Source organism: Schistocerca americana, chromosome 5, assembly GCF_021461395.2.
Source record: "Schistocerca americana isolate TAMUIC-IGC-003095 chromosome 5, iqSchAmer2.1, whole genome shotgun sequence".
Lineage (NCBI taxonomy): Eukaryota > Metazoa > Arthropoda > Insecta > Orthoptera > Acrididae > Schistocerca > Schistocerca americana.
The window spans coordinates 154,642,907-154,660,344 of record NC_060123.1 but is presented as its reverse complement, the minus strand read 5'-3'; the positions used below and the strand labels follow the sequence as shown (position 1 = coordinate 154,660,344).

At 39.0% G+C, this 17,438-nt stretch overlaps 1 protein-coding gene across 1 annotated transcript in view; it reads right to left on the bottom strand.

Annotated features, from left to right (window-relative positions):
• LOC124615297 (spliceosome-associated protein CWC27 homolog) overlaps positions 1-17,438 on the bottom strand; it is a 122,634-nt gene that overhangs the window by 4,940 nt on the left and 100,256 nt on the right. Inside the window, exon 7 of the mRNA XM_047143083.1 lies at positions 4,272-4,447. Coding sequence (XP_046999039.1) covers positions 4,272-4,447 — 176 coding nt within the window. The remainder of the gene's footprint in view (positions 1-4,271; positions 4,448-17,438) is intronic.

Below are 17,438 nucleotides of genomic sequence, written 5' to 3'. Positions count from 1 at the left end.
ACAGGTGATAGTGAGTCCACCACTGTTTATACTGAGATAGGGAACCAATGATTGGAAATGCATATTTACTGTGTTATGGACTTACACAGCACACACCACATAACAACAACGTAGCTCTTAGTAATTGTTGAGTGACGACCACCAGTCTCAATGCATGCATGGCAACTGTGCATGAAGTTCTGCTGTGCTCTCTCAAAGATCCCGGGTGTCTGTTGTACTAGGAGAAAGGCAATTTGGACCCTAGCAAGCAGGTCTTCGTTCATTTCTACAAGAGTTTCAGACACCAATGTCTTGACGTAACCGTAGAGGAAAAACTCTAGAGGTGTGAAATTGGTAATTGCACTCACTGTGAAGGGATCTCCCCTTTGTAATAAAACGTGGGGAAAATGTTTTTGCGATGTTTTGGATGTGTATCTTTGCTTAACACAAGAAAAACAATGTTCAATATACCATGTCTTATTATGGATATCCTCCAGCATAAAAATAATATGTATCTTGCGTAATCTGGGGTGCTGCTTGATTCAGTACATCACAAAATTTGCATTACACTACAGAGATCTCTTCAAAACATTTAACTGCTATCATGAGACACAAAACACTGAAACTGCCTTATAGAGGTCACACCCAGTCAACAGCTCTTTTCTGGAGGCAACTGGGAGGGCTGTGTTGGCTCAGACAGCACACAACTGTCTCCGCACAATCATTTTGGCCTATAGGAGTCCATTACAAAGAACATTAAAAAAAACCAACACTGTAATGCACAAAAATGTCGACAAAGAACAACTGGAATAGAACTTGGGTCAATGGTGTTGAGTTGCCATCGATGACAAATACAGGATTTGTCTCTTGCTGGTGATCATCTGAGAAGAATGTGGAATCAACTGGGAACCAGTTCACAACTCAGGCATGCCGTATTTTGGGCCAAATCTTGTATGGATATTGAATGCTTCTCATCACTATTAAGCATAATTTGTGGATTATGCAGTCTGAGGACACCAACAGCTTTGCAGCAGTGGCACTATCAGCTCCTGCCACATCATGGAAGCACTGTCGGGCTTGGCTAGCATTTTGGATGGGTGACCAACTGGGTCTACCGAGTGCTTTTGGCAAGTGGGGTGCACTCAGCACTTGTGCGGCCAACTAAGGAGCTGTCTGACTGAGAAGTAGCAGCTCCAGTCATGAAAACTGATAATGGCTGGGAGAGGTGTGTGCTGACCACAAGCCCCCTCAATATCTGCATCCAGCAATGACTATTGGCTGAGGATGACAAGGTTGTTGTTTGGTAACATTAGGCCAAATGAGACCTGTTAAGTCAGAGTAGTACTGGGGACAGTGTTTTCCCTCCTATTGTCTAGCCCTCCAGTCAAAATTTCAGTGATGCTTTGATCTTTCAAGATGATTATACATTAGCCCACCACCCTCACCTTGTGAACACCTTCCTCCAGTAGGCAAGAAACAACCAAGAGTACTAGTATGCAGCATCTGTTGAGATGATCCCAATTGGCCATGCATGGAAGCAGTTGAAATTTTCTGTGCATTGACATAGAAACTCTTTCCAAACACTGGAGGATCTCAGAAGAGTCGCTATCAAAGAGTGGGACAGGCTTCAGAAGCAACATATCATCCACCTTGTGGATGGCATGCTGAGGAGGACACGAGCATGTTACAATGCACAGAGTTAAACAACATAGTACTAAATGCAACCCAGCAGCAGATTTTTATTTCAGAGATGTGTACTTTTGAATGAGTTGCCTTTATTTTGGTTATATTTTTGTTAAGTTTTTTTTCAGTTTCATATGACTTATTGTTATTCCCTGTTGCCCCCTGGGAAAAAAAACTTTCTTTGAGTAGTTCAGAAATGGTCAACAGCACTTTTAAATTGTTTACTAATGATGCTGTTGTTTATAGGGAAGTATTGTTGTCAAATGATAGTAAGTAAATGCAAATCAATCTAAATGGTACTATCACTTGGTGTACTGAATGGCAGCTCTCTTTCAGTGTGGATAAATTTAAGGTAACAGCCATTACAAAGAGTAAGAGACCACTTGTATACAATCACAAAATCAGAGATAAATTTCTAGCACTTGTGTCACAGTTTAAATGTCAAGGGCTTTTTTTAAAAAAAAAAAAAAAAAAAAAGGAAGAAGAAGAAAGAAAGAAAAGAAAAGATGTTAACAGTAAGGGGGGCGAATGAAATATTTAGATTTGTTGGAAAAATATTAGGAAAGTTAATGCACCTGGGTAGGAAACTGTATTCAAGAACGTTCCAGTGTCTATAGAGCCCTTAAAAAGCAAGCATGACAGCAGACACTGAAAGAACTCATTTCTAGGATTTTAACATGTCTGTATAGCCCAGAAGAAATGTAACACAGATACCCAGACATCTTTAATGAGAATCTTTGGAAAAAAGTGAAGTCAAAATTCCTAAATCCTGCTGTGCAAATTTAGGGGCCCAGTATTTGAGGAAGTCTATGTAACACATCTGCTATGTCCATTGTATATCTCATGTAGGGACAATGATGATGAGGTAAAGAGACATAGGGTATTTACATTGGTACACAGACATATTTCTATCAATCCATATACAATTGCAAAAGACAGACCATTACTAATATTGGTATGTGATGCAGCAGAAAGAACTGATGGCTTTTCATTATGTTACATAACATTTTTATTTTTATATTGTGGCATATTGTTGCTTATGTGATGCCATTTCAGTAGCCATGGAGCTGTGGTTATGAAAGCACTGTGAACCTGTCATGGAAACATCTTATAAAAGTGGTGATTCTTGTGTTGCAGTGTTCACTAGCACTTCAACTGGATCAAAGAGGATGTTGCTTTCTGTAACACAATTTTTTATGGGTGAAAAACCTCAAGAGAAAAAGGTATAGCTCTAAATGAAAGTCAACAGATTTCCCATTATCTCTCAGAACACCTGAATACATCGAGCAAGTATGATGTGCTTTGCAGATTAGTCCGTGCTGGTCAGCCTGTAAACACCCTTCAGCAAAGCATCTCTTGGCCCAAAATGTAAGAACATTACTTTGTTCATAATCTTAACATTTCTATCTTTCTTTCTTAATTAAAAGCTAGGATAGTGGGTGTTATCTTATATGTGTTGATCGATGGAGAGGCATTGTCAGATGTAGAACTAACTTCAGGTAAGTGTGTTCGGACCTTTGCTGTTAATATTGTATATTAATAGCCTTACAGACAATATTTATAGTAAACTCAGACTTTTTGCAGGTGATGCAGTTATCTATGACAAAGTGCTATCTGACGGAAGAGGCATAAATATTCAGTCAGATCTTGGTAAGATTTCAAAGTGGTGTAAAGATTGGCAACTTGCTTTAAATGTTCAGATATTTAAAATGGTGCACGTCACAACGCAAAAGCATAATAGTATCCTATAACTATAACATCAATGAGTCACAGCTGGAATCAGCCAATTCATATGAAGACCTGGTTGTAATATTCTGCAGGGATACATAATGGAATGATCACATAGGCTCAGTCATTGGTAAAGCACGTGGTAGACTTTGGGTTATTGGTAGAATACTGGGGAAGTTCAATTAGTTTACAAAGGAGATTGCTTACAAATAACTAATGCAACCCACTCTACAATACCGCTCAAGTGTGTGAGCCCCTTACCAAATAGGACTAACAGGGGATATTTAACATATACAGAAAAGGGCAGTATGAATGGTCACAGATTTGTTTGACCCATGGGAGAGTGTCAAAGAGATGCTGAGGAAACTGAACTGGCAGACTCTCAAAAACAGACATGAGCTGTCCTGAGAAAGTCTATTACAAAAAAAAGTTTCAAGAACTGGTCTTAATCGATGACTCTAGAAACATACTACAGCCCCCTATGTACCAATCACATAGGGGTGATGCGGACAGCATTAGAAGAATTACAGCAAAAATGGAGGCATTCAAACAATAATTCTTCCCACGCTCCATACATGAATGTAACAGGAAGGAAGACTAATAACTGGTACAATGGAATGTACCCTCTGCCATGCACATCTTGGTGATTTGTAGAGTGTAGGTGTACGCCTATAACTTTATGCACAGTATTCTCTTAACTCATGATTACTGCAGCTAGTACACTTCTGAATTTACTTTTCAGAAATAGTAAATTATTTTGCTATGAATGTTTACATGAAAGAAACTATTTCTGTGATAAACAATAGCTCTAGAATCTGTACAATTATTTTGTTCACCGTAGTACAGAGAGTACCATTAATATCTGCAGGAAATATTTTTACCTTTCTTTGGCATTTCTTGCTTTTTCTGTTTGTATTTTGCTACTGTTTCATTATATTCTTTAAGTATTTCCTTCTCCTTCTTCTCAGCAGCCAACAACTTTATTTCAGTTTCCTTATTCTGTTTATCGTTCTTCATTTCACGTTTTAAATCTTTTATTTCCTTACGAATCTGCTCCCTGCACAAGACAGACATTTATAAGCAAAGAAAAAATGTCCATACATAGTCCAACTGAAATGTTTAGCACATAAAAAAATAATATACTTACAAGTGTGAGTCTTATGACTGTTTCAATAATGAACATAATGTTTTCACTGTGTCTGATCCAACCAACACAGACCTTAAAACACACACACACACACACACACACACACACACACACACACACACACACACACACACACAAAATTATGACAAAGTACATCTAAATGTTTCATGAACAACTCAATAATGGAACATATGGGCATGTAATTTGATGAATATGAGACGGGACTGATGACCAGTACTTACCTTCAGGAAGTGAAATGTTTAGTATTATTGATATACACGCAAAAAGTGATGGTATTATCATAGTTTTCAAAACTATTAGTTTCTTCCTTGGGGCAAGGAGAGAGGGACAGAGAGGGCAAGGTTAGAAAAGAAAGGTAGGTCACTCACATCCCAGGATGAGATGGACCCACCAGCAGTGAGGAGGAGGGTAGACAAACGGCATGTAATCTCAATGATTTGGCAAAAGTTTTGTTTAGGTGTCTTGTTTCCTTTTCTGAAATTTATTTTTAATGAAAGGGAAACAAACATAAACACTGAAACAAATTAAATTCTCTTCTCTGGTAACAAGAATGAAAGCACTGCGTTTTTTTAATATAATCCATTATGGAGTCGAGGTAGCAGTTGTCATTATACTGGTTATCACTGTTAGCATTCAACTGCGATTCTTATACATATATTTTAACAACGCGTTTCAAGAGACAATGCTTTCATCATCAGGTTGCAAAGTCTATGTCATGAAATTAAACGGACTAAAAAGACAAAATACCATCACAAATAGTTGGGAAGTCCATAGAGTAAAACAGAATTAAAAGTATATTGGACTGTGGGTCCTCGTCTTACATTGAAGTTGTTGACACAAGTCAATGGCCATCCCATAGCTACCAAGTATGCTGTCGCACTGTGCCGGCTCGGGAGCTGTTGTGGACTGACGTGCCTAGGTGTTGTGGTGTGGTTACAGCCGTGTGCTTGACGGTAACGCTATGCTATTGGGCGCCTTATTTCCTTATTGCATTGGTCTGCCATCGTTAGCCTCTCACAACTCCGTCAGTGACATGCTACAAGTTTAAAGTTGCATACCTACCCTAAAATAATTCTAAAAACCTGCTAAAAAATCTCATTTCTTTAAAATTATCTTGTGCATTTAGAATATTGCTTTGTTTCTTTTCATGGATAGCTATCTCAAATTCCTCTAGTAAATCAAGTTTCCTCCCTTTCTTTTCTACATGCAATATTTCTACGTTATCTTCTATGCTATTAAGGGGATGGCCTGTTTCATATATATATATATGGTTCGCAACAGCTGATTTGTCATAATTTCCTAACCTGAACGCATCTTTATGTTCTTTATACCGGATCGCAAATGATCTTCCTGTCTGCCCTATATATTTTGCATCACAAGTTCTGCACTGAATCTTATAAACTCCCGATCTTTCAAACTTATTTCTCTTCTCGCCAATATCGTGCTTAAGGCTATACCTCACTAAGTGATTAGTCTGAAAAGCTATTTTAACATTGTATGGCTTAAAAATATTTGCTATCTTTCGTGAGACTGTTCCGTAGTATGGCATCGTGATAATTTTCACTTTCTCTCCATCAGGTTTTTTATTTTTGCGCTTATTACTTTTCCGTAACAGTTTCAGGAACTATGGCGGACATTTTTATCAACGACCTTGAAGATAAAGTTCTAAATTCTGACGATAGCATTATGGATAAAATTATTTATTACAAATGTTATGTTGACGACACTCTGTTACTTGTCGATGGTTCCCGTGAGGACATTGAGGAAATAGTAAAAAAGTTCAACGACGCACATAATAAAATAGAATTTACCGTGGAATATGAAACTGACAATAGTTTACAATTCCTGGACCTGAATATAAAAAAGCAGGGCAACAAACATGCGTTCTCCGTTTATAGAAAACAAACAACGACTGATGCTGTGATCCCGAATGATTCATGCCATCCGCAGGCTCATAAAGAAGCTGCTTTCCGTAGTCTCGTGCATTGGGCAGTCAATATATCTATGAGCGAAAAAGATAGGAAGACTGAAATTAATACCGTTAAGAGAATAGCGATGAATAACGGTTACAGAATAGATGTGGTTAAAAACCTGTTACGGAAAAGTAATAAGCGCAAAAATAAAAAACCTGATGGAGAGAAAGTGAAAATTATCACGATGCCATACTACAGAACAGTCTCACAAAAGATAGCAAATATTTTTAAGCCATACAATGTTAAAATAGCTTTTCAGACTAATCACTTAGTGAGGTATAGCCTTAAGCACGATATTGGCGAGGAGAGAAATAAGTTTGAGAGATCGGGAGTTTATAAGATTCAGTGGAGAACTTGTGATGCAAAATGTATAGGGCAGACAGGAAGATCATTTGCGATCCGGTATAAAGAACATAAAGATGCGTTCAGGTTAGGAAATTATGACAAATCAGCTGTTGCGAACCATATATATATATGAAACAGGCCATCCCCTTAATAGCATAGAAGATAACGTAGAAATATTGCATGTAGAAAAGAAAGGGAGGAAACTTGATTTACTAGAGGAATTTGAGATAGCTATCCATGAAAAGAAACAAAGCAATATTCTAAATACACAAGATAATTTTAAAGAAATGAGATTTTTTAGCAGGTTTTTAGAATTATTTTAGGGTAGGTATGCAACTTTAAACTTGTAGCATGTCACTGACAGAGTTGTGAGAGGCTAACGATGGCAGACCAATGCAATAAGGAAATAAGGCGCCCAATAGCATAGCGTTACCGTCAAGCACACGGCTGTAACCACCCCACAACACCTAGGCACGTCAGTCCACAACAGCTCTCGAGCCGGCACAGTGCGACAGCATACTTGGTACCTATGGGATGGCCATCGACTTGTGTCAACAACTTCAATGTAAGATGAGGACCCGCAGTCCAATATACTTTTAATTCTGTTTTACTCTATGGACTTCCCAACTATTTGTGATGGTATTTTGTCTTTTTAGTCCGTTTAATTTCATGACATAGACTTTACAACCTGATGATGAGAGCATTGTCTCCTGAAACGCATTGTTAAAATACATGTATAAGAATCGCGGTTGAATGCTAACAGTGATAACTAACCAAAGCACTGCATACTGCAACATTTAGAATGAAATTACTGCTCGCTGAATTTGACAAAGTCTCGAGAATAGCAGCAGATAGCATTTGGAACAAAAACAAATATTCATACAGTGATGCATTAGATTTGCTCTTTCAGTTACAACCTGCTCCACTAAGGGAATAAGTATTAAGAGACACAGCAACTAAAAATATTAAAAAACAATTTAAAAAGCTACAGTAGTTCCATTCACAACACAACCAGAAAACTTCTGAAACTTTGTGCAGATCTGGTTCATTGATTCATTCATTCATGCATCATATTCTGTAGATACTATGTAACTGTCACAAACTATTTGTGCATTTTCAAGCAGGGTAGCTGCTGGAAGAAAAAAACTGTTGCTTTCTCAGTTATATTGAAAAGCTGCTGTTTCTATCCTATTCACAGCTCCCTTCTACATGACAACATTCATATTTTGATGAAACAATAGCCATTTGTATGGCTTACAAGCAGAGTTCTGCTAACAATGAAGATGGCTCCTTGTCATACAACTAACAATAATCTGCAGTTCTTGAATATAGACATTTTTACAATGAACACTGGTCCTTGTCATACAACTAACATAAATCTGCAGTTCTTGAATCTACACAATCAGAATAACTTTATTATTACTATTGTTTTAGTGTCCCAGGCCCATATCTGGAACTAATATTTTTAGTATTAGCAACAAGTAAGCGGTAAAGAGGTACTAGAAGTGAGAGTAGTAATTCCGAGACTTTTGAAGACTCTTCTCCAATATTTTATCTATTTTGCACCATATTCAGACAGCCCATTTTTGCTGAAAGAATACTTTATTAACTTCACCTGCATTGCTTAGCAAGATAACTCTACAAAACATGGAGTGAAAGTAAACAAAATAAGACTGCACCTCAGTCTTCAAGTATATGTGATGAAAAACACTTAACACATAATGAACTGATGTTCTTGATTAGTTTTTCTTAATGTACAATATTCTGGCATCTCCTTAGGGGGCAGCTACTCTACAAAGTACAGATGAGCAAAGAACATTGTGGGGTAACCTTTACCAGAAGGTACAGGAAACAGGGTGGATAAACTTGATCTTGATATCAAATATCTTTTGTCCTGGAACATATATTTCTTTTGAGTGTGGCATAAAATCCCAAGTACTTTACCATTCAATCTATGTCAATACAGTAGAAGTATTCAAATCTCGAATGCATTCTTATTGTGTAGTTTCTTATCGGATCTATGAAGTAGTGACATTAATGAAAATGTTGCATTAAGAACTGTTATTTTGCAAAAGTTACATCAAGAACTGTTATTTTGCAGACACAGCACAATGTACTTTCATTTAAAGCAACAAAGATGCTTGCTGCATCACCTCTATCTGTCTACCTATGAGAGGACTACTAGCACTGTCTGTGTTCCTTCAGCCATAGCAAGTTTTGTCTAAAACATTTTTGTGCATCACCAAAAGTTAACATGTAATCTCAGTGGACTATCTTACATACCTCACACTTGTAAATGAATCTTCAATGGCATTAAACAATTTTTCATAAAATTAAAGCTCGTTGATAGCAAGACATCCAAACTCCATCTTTCAACAGTACGTCAAGTTTTGTGCCCAGTCCACCAACAATTCAATTTAATATAAAGTAACATTGATCCTACTAACTCCCGTATTTTAGTATCCCAATTTATTTGTCTTCCTGCAACTTCTTGTTATTCCCAAAATGGTTCATAAATTGTCTCTTGGGCAACTTAATTTCTGTGTGATTTCTGCATTTGAGGCCAACATCTCACTGCTAAAGAGATCATACTTGATGTGATCAAGACAGTGACCAATTAATATCACAACTGGTTTACAGAAAAAATGTTTCTCTTTCAAGTTTAGAAAATAGTGTGTTATGCAATTCTAAACAACATTCATATTTTGATGAAACAATAGCCATTTGTATGGCTTACAAGCAGAGTTCTGCTAACAATGAAGATGGCTCCTTGTCATACAACTAACAATAATCTGCAGATTTTAGAGCGAAGAATAATAGTAGCTACATGTCTATAAGTCCTTATTTTCTGATAAGTGGAATAACTTATTGAGTGGAAAATGTCATTTGAATTGTTCACACAACTCATAAGAATGGAGCCAAGTGACATCTTTTACAACTGCAGATCATTCAACAGATTCATGCCCTGTCATTTTCAAGGTACAAAAAAATGAGAGAGTGGTATGCCAGGAAAAGTAAAACGTCGGTATGCCAGGCATATGCCAAAAGACAACACCAACACACACACACACACACACACACACACACACACACACACACACATACACACGCAGTAAACACTAACACCACTGCATAACCAAAGATGGCCATTGTCGAAAGTTATCAACAGTCAACATTAATTACTGATGGGTGAGATAGAATTAATTTTCTCCCTCTATTGTTTGATCAGGAACAGAGCAGAATTTCATGCAGAATTTAAGCAAAAACTTCCATCTCTATTTACGTCACTTGCTAATAATCTCAACTGTTTCCTACATAAAACTATCCCAATACCTGAAAGTGCATAGCCAGTGCCAAGGCAATGTTCTGCAGTACTAGATGTGCTCAGCAGTTGTAAGCATGTGTGATGCTCATGCCCCCCCCCCTCCCCCCCTAGTTGTGATGGTCTGACCAATATACTACATACCACAACTGCAAGGGATGTGATAAGCACCTACATTGTGCAAACCAAGATTGTCCTTTACAGATCTTAAAACAAGCCCTTATCTTAGATGGTGGCTGAAAAATACATTTCACATAATTTTACCACAGAATATGACCAATCCTGTTGGAAATACTCCTGCCTAAGACCAGAGATTTTGGTGCCACCTTTTTATATCCATCACTCATCTAATTCACAGTTGGTCGATAGTGCAACACACATCTGATCTGTCTTTCACTGTAACTGTTCTGACGAAGTGTGACACTAAGATGAGCTAACTCAGCTGATAAACTTTCAGGATCTGAGAAGACATGGGCCCCTGTGCGCCAAGGTACAAAGTGCCCCTTCATGTTGGATGGTGAGAACTAACATGCGAGGAAGATACAAATCACTGAGTGGTGGCTTCCTATAAAGGGCATGTCCCATTGTACCATCAACCTTCCTCCCCACAGCACATTAAGGAACAGAAGGCAGCCATCCTTTTCCAACTACACCGTGAAGCAAATATGCTGGGAGACTGAATTCAGATGTTCTAAAAAGCTGTTTAAATTCACACTTTTGTGAGGCAACACAACAAAAGTATTGTCTATTTAACTGAGGGAAAAAGAAAAGTCATACAGGGTTCAATACCACCAACTCCAGGGCAATTTCCTCACCATATTTTCCATAAACCAAATGGAAACCATAGGTGACAAAGGGCTCCCCATCACAACTCCATCTGTCTGTTCATAGAACTGTTCACTGAATAAAAAGTAAGTGGAAGCCAACACATGTTGAAATATGTTCTTTAATTCAATGCAAAACATAACCTCAGTTAACCACAATGAATCAGAGGAAGGAATGTGTGTGAAGAGAGGGACCACATCAAAACTTTCAAAAATATCAGAGCCATTCAAACACAATACCCTCTAATCATCATAATAAATCCAATAAGTTCTTAATGTGAGGCCCCCACTGACCAAATCGTGGCCTCAACAATGTGGAAAGATAGTAAGTTTTTCTAGATATGTAGACAATACTTTTATTGTTTGGCTTCATCGAAGGGATAATTTAAATGACTATTTGGAACACCCAATATTTGGAACACCCAAATTCAATCAATCTACATATTCACTTCACAACAGAAGTGGAAAAGAATGGTTACCTTCCCTACCTTGATGTGTTGGTCAAGAGGAAAGCTGATGGAATATTGGACATGCCATTTACAGGAAGCCAACTCACACTGATTGTTATCTCCAGAATGACAGTTCTCACTACCAAGATAGGGCTACTACATACCTTGGTTCATAGGATCCATATCATCACAGACCCTGAAAGTTTGTCAGCTCAGTTAACCTACCTCAAAGCACCTTTCACCAGAGTAGTTAGGCTGAAAGACAGATCAGATAAACATTGTGTTACTGACCAACTGTGAATCTGGAGAGTGATGAAAATAATGGGGTGGCACCAAAGCCTGTGGCATTTTTTCCTTACACATGTAGCATTTCCAACAGGACTGGTCATATTCTGTGAAAACATGATGCAAACAGTGTTTTTCGACCATAAACTAAAATGAGGGCTCTTTTAGGATCTATAAAGGATGGTCCTGGTTTGTGTATGGTGAGTGTCGACCATATCCCTTGCAGTTGTGGCATGTCATACATTGGTCACACCGTCAGGACTATGGAGGGCTCGTGTGTTGAGCATAAGTGTCACATAATTTTACAACAGTCGAGCATATCTGCTACTGGAGAACATTGCCTTTAAAACGGTGATCCTACGGAATATAACAACACAGAAATTCTGGAATGCAGTTCAAGTTATTGGGATAGTGTTATTAAGCAAGCAGTTGAGCTTTAATTAGCAAGTGTCCTTATAAGCAAGGATGGAGGATTTTATTTAAATTCAGTGTGGAATCTCACTCTCTCCCTGGTCAAACAACAGAGGGACAGAGTAAATGCTACTTCACCCATTGGTAATTAATAATTACTATAACCTAGTCATCTTTGCCTTGTGCGGGAGTGCTAGTGTTTGCAATGTGTGTATGCTTATTATTGTTCGGCAAACATCCCACATTCTTGCAAAGTGCTCTCATTGCACAAGTGCCTTGAAAACAACAGGGCATGGGCCTGTTTGAATATTGACAGTTGCCAAGACATCTCCCAAATGCATTGCCCTAAGGTGTTTCAACACTTTATACAATGTGAGAATCTTAAGTTTCATACAGTTTTGATTAATTTGGAACTGGAAATCTTTTTCAGTATGTTGGCCTAAGATGTTAGCACATCTAAATATTATGCACATTTTTCACACCTTCATATGCTTTTGTTTACGGGAGATTCTTCCGCAATAAAGCACCAAATATCAAATAACGTAGAGTTTTAAGAAAACTGATTGCACAAAGTTAATAATAAAACAGATGTAAAGCTACTTAAGAATACAAGATGTGTAAATTCACTTCCCAGTTCATTTATTCTTTAATGACTAGTAATAAGAATTAGTCTGAGACAAAACGTGACACACAAAACACGATATGGAACTGATTTACTTTTCAAGGTTTGCCACCTTCTCCAGAATGCACATTTATGATATCCTGTTGTTGTTGTGGTCTTCAGTCCAAAAACTAGTTTGATGCAGCTCTCCATGTTACTCTATCCCGAGCAGCTCTCTTCATCTCTGAATAACTACAGCAACCTACATCCTTCTGAATCTGCTTACTGTATTCACCTCTTGGTCTACCTCTAAAATTTTAATCCCCCCTCCCCTGCACTTCCCTCCAATACTAAATTGTTGATCCCTTGATATCTCAGAATGTGTTCTATCAATCGTTTCCTTCTTTTAGTCAAGTTGTGCCACAAATTTATTGTCTCCTCTTCATTAGTTACATGACCCCCCCCCCCCCCCCCCCCTAATCTTTAGCATTCTTCAGTAGCACCACATTTCAAAAGCTACAGTTCTCTTCTTGTCTAAAGTGTTTATTGTCCACATTCCACTTCCATATATAGCTACACTCCAGACAAATACCTTCAGAAAAGACTTTCTAAAACTTAAATCTATATTCAATGTTAACAAATTTCTCTTCTTCAGAAACACTTTTCTTTCCACTGTCAGTCTACCTTTTATACTGTCTCCACTACAGCAAGCTTCAATTATTTTGCTGCCCAAATAGCAAAATTTATCTACTACTTTAAGTGTTTCATTTCCTAATCTAATTCCCTCAGTATTACCTGATTTATTCTGGCTACATTCCATAATCTTTATCTTGGTTTCATTGGAGTTCATCTTATATCCTTCTTTCAATACACTGTCCATTCTGTTTGCAACTGCTCTTCCAAGTCGTTTGTTGTCTCAGACAAAATTGCAATGTCATCGGCAAACCTCAAGATTTTTATTTCTCCCCCCTGAACTTTAATTTCTACTCCAAATTTTTCTCTCCTTTACTAATTGTTCAATGTACAGACTGAATAACATCAGGGATAGGCAACAACCCTGTCTCTGTCCCTTCTCAACCAATGCCTCCCTTTCATGCCCATTGGCTTTTATAACTGCTGTCAGGTTTCTACACAAGGTGTAAATAGCCTTTCACTCCCTGTATTTTATCCCTGCAACCTTCAGAATTTCAAAGAGAGTATTCCAGTCAACATTGTTGAAAGCTTTCTCTAAGTTCACAAATGCCAGAAATGTAGCTTTGCCTTTCTTACCCTATCTTCTATGGTAAGTTGTAGGGTCAGTATTGCCCCATATGTTCCTACATTTCTCCATAATCCAAACTGATCATCCCTGAAGTATGCTTCTACCAGTATTTCCATTCTTCTGTAAAGAATTCGTGTAAGTATTTTGCAACCATTACTTATTAAACTGACAGTTCAGTAATTTTCACATCTGTCAGCGACTGCTTTCTTTGGAATTGGGATTATTACATTCTTCTTGAAGTCTAAAGGTATTTTGCCTGTTTCAAACATCTTGCACACCAGATGGAAGAGTTTTGCCACGGCTCACTCTCCCAAGACTATCAGTAGTTCCAATGGAATTTCATCTACTCCAGAGGCCTTGTTTCGGCTTAGGTCCTTCAAGACTCTGACAAATTCTTCTCCCAGTATCATATATTCATCTATGTTCTCTTCCACTTCTATAATATTGCCTTCAAGTTCATCTCCCTTGTATAGACCCTCTGTATACTACTTCTACCATTCAGATTTCCCTTCTTTGCTTAGGACTGATTTTCCATCTGAGCTCTTGACATTCATACAGCTGCTTCTCTTTTCTCCAAAAGTGTCTTTAATTTTCCTGTAGACTGTAGCTATTTTCCCTAGAGAAATGTTCTTCTAAATCCTTATATTTGATGTTCCTGCTTTGACATTTCACCCCCCCCCCCCTCCCCCCGCCCCGCCCCTTCCCCCATGAACCATGGACCCTGCCGTTGGTGGGGAGGCTTGTGTGCCTCAGCGATACAGATGACTGTACCGTAGGTGCAACCACAATGGAGGGGTATCTGTTGAGAGGCCAGACAAACGTGTGGTTCCTGAAGTGTGGCAGCTGCCTTTTCAGTAGTTGCAGGGGCAACAGTCTGGATGATTGACTGATATGGCCCTGTAACACTAACCAAAATGGCCTTGCTGTGCTGGTACTGCAAACGGCTGAAAGCAAGGGGAAACTACAGCGGTAATTTTTCCTGAGGGCATGCAGCTTTACTGTATGGTTAAATGATGATGGCGTCCTCTTGGGTAAAATATTCCGGAGGTAAAATAGTCCCCCATTCGGATCTCCGGGCAGGGACTACTCAAGAGGACGTCGTTATCAGGAGAAAGAAAACTGGCATTCTATGGATCAGAGCGTGGAATGTCAGATCCCTTAATTGGGCAGGTAGGTTAGAAAATTTAAAAAGGGAAATGGATAGGTTAAAGTTAGATATAGTGGGAATCAGTGAAGTTCAGTGGCAGGAGGAACAAGACTTTTGGCCAGGTGAATTCAGGGTTGTTGTTGTTATGGTCTTCAGTCCTGAGACTGGTTTGATGCAGCTCTCCATGCTACTCTATCCTGTACAAGCCTCTTCATCTCCCAGTACCTACCGCAACCTACATCCTTCTGAATCTGCTTAGTGTATTCATCTCTTGGTCTCCCTCTATGACCGAGCGAGGTGGCGCAGTGGTTAGCACACTGGACTCGCATTCGGGAGGACGACGGTTCAATCCCGTGTCCGGCCATCCTGATTTAGGTTTTCCGTGATTTCCCTAGATCACTTCAGGCAAATGCCGGGATGGCTCCTTTGAAAGGGCACGGCCGATTTCCTTCCCCATCCTTCCCTAATTCGAGCTTGTGCTCCGTCTCTAATGACCTCGTTGTTGAAGGGACATTAAACACTAACTTCCTCCTCCTCCTCCCTCTATGATTTTTACCCTCCACGCTGCCCTCCAATACTAAATTGGTGATCCCTTGATGCCTCAGAACATGTCCTACCAACCGATCCCTTCTTCTAGTCAAGTTGTGCCACAAACTTCTCTTCTCCCCAATCCTATTCAATACTTCCTCAACGAACGAGGTGCCGCAGTGGTTAGACACTGGACTTGCATTCGGGAGGACGACGGTTCAATCCCGCGTCAGGCCATCCTGATTTAGGTTTTCCGTGATTTCCCTAAATCGCTCCAGGCAAATGCAGGGATGGTTCCTTTCAAAGGGAATGGCCGACTTCCTTCCCCGTCCTTCCCTAATCCGATGAGACCGATGACCTCGCTGTCTGGTCTCCTTCCCCGAAACAACCAACCAACCAATACTTCCTCATTAGTTATGTGATCTACCCATCTAATCTTCAGCATTCTTCTGTAGCACCACATTTCAAAAGCTTCTATTCTCTTCTTGTCCAAACTATTTATCGACCATGTTTCACTTCCATACATGGCTACACTCCATACAAATACTTTCAGAAATGACTTCCTCACACTTAAATCTATACTCAATGTTAACAAATTTGTCTTCTTCAGAAACGCTTTCCTTGCCATTGCAAGTCTACATTTTATATCCTCTCTACTTCGACCATCATCAGTTATTTTACTCCCAAAATAGCAAAACTCCTTTACTACTTTAAGTGTCTCATTTCCTAATCTAATTCCCTCAGCATCACCTGAGTTAACTCGACTACATTCCATTATCCTCGTTTTGCTTTTGTTGATGTTCATCTTATATCCTCCTTTCAAGACACTATCCATTCCGTTCAACTGCTCTTCCAAGTCCTTTGCTGTCTCTGATACAATTACAATGTCATTGGCGAACCTCAAAGTTTTTATTACTTCTCCATGGATTTTAATACCTACTCCGAATTTTTCTTTTGTTTCGTTCACTGCTTGCTCAATATACAAATTGAATAACATCGGGGATAGGCTACAGCCCTGCATCACTCCCTTCCCAACCACTGCTTCCCTTTCATGCCCCTCGACTCTTATAACTGCCGTCTGCTTTCTGTACAAATTGCAAATAGCCTTTCGCTCCCTGTATTTTACCCCTGCACCTTCAGAATTTGAAAGAGAGTATTCCAGTCAACATTGTCAAAATCTTTCTCTAAGTCTACAAATGCTAGAAACGTAGGTTTGCCCTTCCTTAATCTAGCTTCTCAGATGAGTCGTAGGGTCAGTATTGCCTCACGTGTTCCAACATTTCTACGGAATCCAAACTGATCTTCCCCAAGGTTGGCTTCTACTAGTTTTTCAATTCTTTTGTAAAGAATTCATGTTAGTATTTTGCAGCTGTGACTTATTAAACTGATAGTTCGGTCATTTTCACATCTGTCAACACCTGCTTTCTTTGGGATTGGAATTATTATATTCTTCTTGAAGTCTGAGGGTATTTTGCCTGTTTCATATATCTTGCTCACCAGATGGTAGAGTTTTGTCAGGACTGGCTCTCCCAAGGCCGTCAGTAGTTCCAATGGAATGTTGTCTACTCCTGGGGCCTTGTTTTGACTCAGGTCTTTCAGTGCTCTGTCAAACTCTTCACGCAATATCGTATCTCCCATTTCATCTTCATCTACATCCCCTTCCATTTCCATAATATTGTCCTCAAGTACATAGCCCTTGTACAGACCTTCTATATACTCCTTCCACCATTCTGC